We start from the raw sequence: 4,412 nt of genomic DNA, 5'->3' as shown, positions 1-4,412 counted from the left end.
TGCTCCAAGAGAGTCCGGAGCCCCCGGGCCATCCATACATCAACCACAGCAAGACGCCCGACATTATTACCGGCCCGGTTTCCTCAGCGCTCTCTTCGCGTCTTTTCGCGGAGCATCCGGACCAATAAACACGCAGCGCGCGGGGCGTGACGAGGCCGAGCGGACGCGCTGATTGGGCGGGGCGGGGCGAAAGGCGGGGCTTGCCCTTGTTTATATGCGGAGTGGCGGCGAGATCAGGGGACGGTCTGTCAGAAAGTTTAGAGGGACGCGGAGAGACGAGGGTTTCTGGGAAGACGGGAGGAGACGGGAGAGCTACACCTGAGAGCTAGTCTTGGTAGTCTTGGTGCTGGAAACCCGCGGTCCCATGCCCACAGGAGCCAGACGATGAACTCTCCCGAGGGAGCCTCACCTGTCGCTTTCGAACCCGCGGCTCACAGCAAACCGGACCGGGAGGAGAGCGAGGAGAGCAAGCCGAGAGAGATGGCGGTCGGCTCGGAGGCGAAGAGCAAGGCGAGCCGCCACCCGTTCAGCGTCGAGTCGCTCATCTCCAAGACGACGAGCAGCAGCCCCGCGCCGCCACAACCAGGACCTTTAACTCCCCCCGCCGTGGGCCAGTACCCCCACAGGACTTACTTCACAGAGCAGAAGAGCAAAGTTTCGCTCGCTTTTCCCGATGTGTCGGACTGCACGAACAACGACGAGAGCGAGGACTCGAGCGACAGGGAACAGAGCACTTGGCTGAAGAGCCCAGCCTTCAACTCCCCGCCGAGTAAGACCAGGCTTCACTTCAGCTCTGGGTGCTGGGGGGGGGGGGGGGGGGGGGTTTCAGGGCCACTGTTGCCAATTAGTAACATTTAACGAATGGTGATATTACTTAATTACACTCAGGCTAATGATAGCTATTAATAACATAAACCTAGCTAAACTACACCAGTAGACAAAGCTGTAATGATGCTGGACGGTGAGAGATCTAGCCCAGGACACTAATATTACTAATAATAAAACTAATAAAGACACCAGTAGTGTAATAGCAGTTTATTAATTACAACAATAGCACAAAGATTGTATAATAACAACAATAGCAACAGTGTAGTGGTAATAACAATAACAGTAATAGTACAATAACGCTAATAACGACACCAACTATGACATATATAGTTATTAGCATTTGTAATAGTAACAATAACAACAGTAACATTATATAATAATAATATTAATAATAATGACACTAACATTAACAATAGTGTAATAGTAGTAGTAATAATAATAATAACAGTAATTGTATAATATTAATACTAATAACAGTAGCAGTAGTGCAACAGTATTAACGATATGATAATAATAATAAAAATAATAGTGTAATATCATTAACTATTAACACTAGCAATAATAATGGGTTAAAATACACAGTTTTAAAGATGTTAAATATATACAATGATAGTGTATAGTCCTGAACAGTATACACCAGTAATAATAATAATAATAATAACAGCATCAATATCACATGGTATACTACTGAAACTGTAGTCCTCGCAATATCGTCATCACTGTTGACACTAATGAATGATGTAATTAATGTAAGCTGGGTAATTATAACCGTTTATTATATATTCGTTTTATTCCGCCTTATGGAAAAACGTGGCTTCTACAGTGTTTAATTTCATTTGCGTTCATATGATCTGATTTATGAACTCTGTAGGAGTTTCTTTAGCAGTGCAGGAATTCATTTCGTTTTATTAATTTAATACAACAGGCGTTTAAATCCATCAGACTAATGGGCTGTTTGCGGGCCTACACTTACACCTACATTACCAGCTCTCAGATAATGCGCAGCAGCTATTATTCAATGACAGAACGACCGCCTGCGGTTTAGGGGGGTTTAATAAGTCATATCTAAACATTTGTATATGGCTGTGTCTTAATAATAATATGAATAATTATTGTATTATTGTTGTGGTTATTAATAATAATAATACTATTATTATTGTTATTATTATTATTATTATTAATCGTATGGTTAAAAGTGTTGTGTCATTTAATGTATCCAATTTTGATCACTTGAGACTGATGTTTAACAAACCAACTGGACATCCAAATTTGCTTATATAAAAGTATGAAAAGTCCAGGAAAAGCATGTGGGTTAATCCAGGACTGGAAACTCTCCTTTCAACACTACAGGCTGAATGGGGGGCGTATATCATCACCAGGCTGGATTTCTTAATTATCTTAATTATCTTAATTAGCCTAAAGTCCAGCAGGACTTAGCTGTCCTTCCACTGGACAGTGCTCGCTCTGGGTCTGTGTTATTCAGCTAACTGAGAAATCCAGCTTGGTAAAACACTCCATCTTCTTTGAGAGAACCTCACTGACCCCCTGTCTCCCCCCCCCCCCCTCTCTCTCTCTCTCTTCAGGGCACCCGAGTCCCACGTCGTGCCACCTGCGCAAGCACAAGAGCAACCGGAAGCCGCGCACGCCCTTCACCACGGCGCAGCTGCTGTCGCTCGAGCGCAAGTTCCGGCAGAAGCAGTACCTGTCCATCGCGGAGCGCGCGGAGTTCTCGAGCGCGCTCAACCTCACCGAGACGCAGGTGAAGATCTGGTTCCAGAACCGGCGCGCCAAGGCCAAGCGGCTGCACGAGGCCGAGCTGGAGAAGCTCAAGCTCGCCGCCAAACCGGTGCTGCCCGCCCTCGCGCTGCCCTTCGCTTTCGGCGCGCACGCGGCGTCTCCGGCCATGTACGGGAGCCCGGGGCCTGGCCCTCGAGCCGCCGTAGCCGTGCCCGGTCTGTTCAGCTCACCGTACGGAATGTATTATCTGTCTTAAAGCGCGAGGACTTGACGAAACGATGCTTGTTTTCTTTAATAAACAGCCCTCGTGCACTTTCTAGGGATGCACGAGACGAACAGATTGCATTGGTGCAGACGGTGCACGCGGCTGAACACTTTAACGTGGCTAAAGACTAGCCTCCGGTGTTGGGTCGCAATGCCCATGTCACGTGCGTCCTAACGCGTAGGGCTGGACCAATTATATTGCTGCATTTTGCCATTATGCATTAAAATAGTGTAAAAAAAAAAACACACATAGGCGAGCCCCCTGGATGCGACATTAAAAGCATTGAAAGCCGCCTTGTCACGTTTCCCTTAACGTGCGCGTGCTTACGGTGCAAAATAAACCCTGGGACAAGACAGTAAACATATGCAGTACCTCTGACTGAAACCACGTGCACGGTATTCCAGCTGCTGGTGCGCTGGAATTCATGGAGATGGCTCTTTCGTCTCTGAGATTTAACAGTTTATCAATTATTGCAATTATTGTAGCCTTACACAGCAAGATCCCCGGTGTTAAACGGCCATCTACAGCAGTGGCGCTTTCATCTAATTAAAAAAGGGTCAGTTTTCATGTCACTTGTTCAGTCAGGTGGTCTCCAAATAACTGATTAGCTGTATGTCCTACGCCATCACAGCTATCACAAATAAGATCTCACAGTTACACAGCAGGGGTCGTCAACTCTGGTCCTGGTGGGTTAGAACAGTGGCTTCCCTGCTCAGGAACACTTGATTACTAAGTCTAGTCAGCGAACTGTGCTGGATCTAGACACTCCAGGACCAGAATCAACGACGCCCACCAGAATCAACGAGGGCCCACAATCACGCTACCTTACCTTTTAGATGAAGTGAAATCAACACTGCGGGATTTTGCTGTGTAAATATATAAGAATGTCGCACAAATGGTGGAATGAATGCAGCCTACTGTGTGTATGTGTGTGTGTGAGCGAGAGAGAGAGTGTGTGTGTGTGTGTGTGTGTTTGTGTGTGTTCATGCTCATGTGGAGCAGCTCGAGCTGGATGAATTCAAGAATATTGGGATGTATAGAAACTCTGGGGTTGTCCGTCATGTGACGAGGAGTACTTACTGGCCTTATCTTAAAAAGTGCCTTTGAGAGACCAAATATTTATTAGTCAATAAAGATTATTCTTTTTAACCTTGAACTCGCTCTCCTTCATCTTCTTTTATGGACCACTTGTGTTGCACTAATTAGGCTTAATGTGTTGCACTCATTAGTACCTAACAGGGTCAAATTCACACTGTCCTGTGGGCTAAGCTCCTGGACTGCTTGGCTGTTGCTCACCTCTTCACTTTTCAGTGCAGAAGATAGCAAATATTTAGTCCAGGGAGATTCAGCTCATGGTTTGAAATATGTACTGAAATATATACACTAGTATTTTGTTGGGTTTCTATCAGAAAAGAAGCGAATAAATCCTCAAAGCTCAATTTTAGACTCAATTCCTATTCATTTTCTGACTTTCTGATATTCTATATTAAAGTAAAACGCAACGTATTTAATGTGCTATTAGTTCCACAAGCGCCACATTAATGTATATATCATAGAAGATTAAATTATAATAAACAGATAA

The 4,412-nt window shown here is 45.1% G+C and overlaps 1 protein-coding gene across 1 annotated transcript; it reads left to right on the top strand.

Annotated features, from left to right (window-relative positions):
* Positions 1 to 267: 267 nt before the first annotated feature.
* On the top strand, positions 268 to 3,933 carry msx1b (muscle segment homeobox 1b). The gene is made up of 2 exons (XM_072657333.1): positions 268 to 769; positions 2,412 to 3,933. The coding sequence occupies exons 1-2, from the start codon at positions 385 to 387 to the stop codon at positions 2,819 to 2,821; spliced, it is 795 nt and encodes a 264-aa protein (XP_072513434.1). The 5' UTR covers positions 268 to 384; the 3' UTR covers positions 2,822 to 3,933.
* The last annotated feature ends 479 nt before the right edge of the window (positions 3,934 to 4,412 follow it).

This window comes from Salminus brasiliensis, chromosome 15, assembly GCF_030463535.1.
Source record: "Salminus brasiliensis chromosome 15, fSalBra1.hap2, whole genome shotgun sequence".
Lineage (NCBI taxonomy): Eukaryota > Metazoa > Chordata > Actinopteri > Characiformes > Bryconidae > Salminus > Salminus brasiliensis.
The sequence above is the reverse complement of the archived record's forward strand: the minus strand, read 5'-3'. Positions and strand labels throughout refer to the sequence as shown.

Excerpts from the sequence above, each read along its gene's own strand:
- msx1b (XM_072657333.1), top strand. The coding sequence starts at position 385 with ATGAACTCTCCCGAGGGAGCCTCACCTGTCGCTTTCGAACCCGCGGCT. Across the intron at positions 770-2,411 it reads AGCCTTCAACTCCCCGCCGA|GGCACCCGAGTCCCACGTCG; the intron begins GTAAGACCAGGC and ends CTCTCTCTTCAG.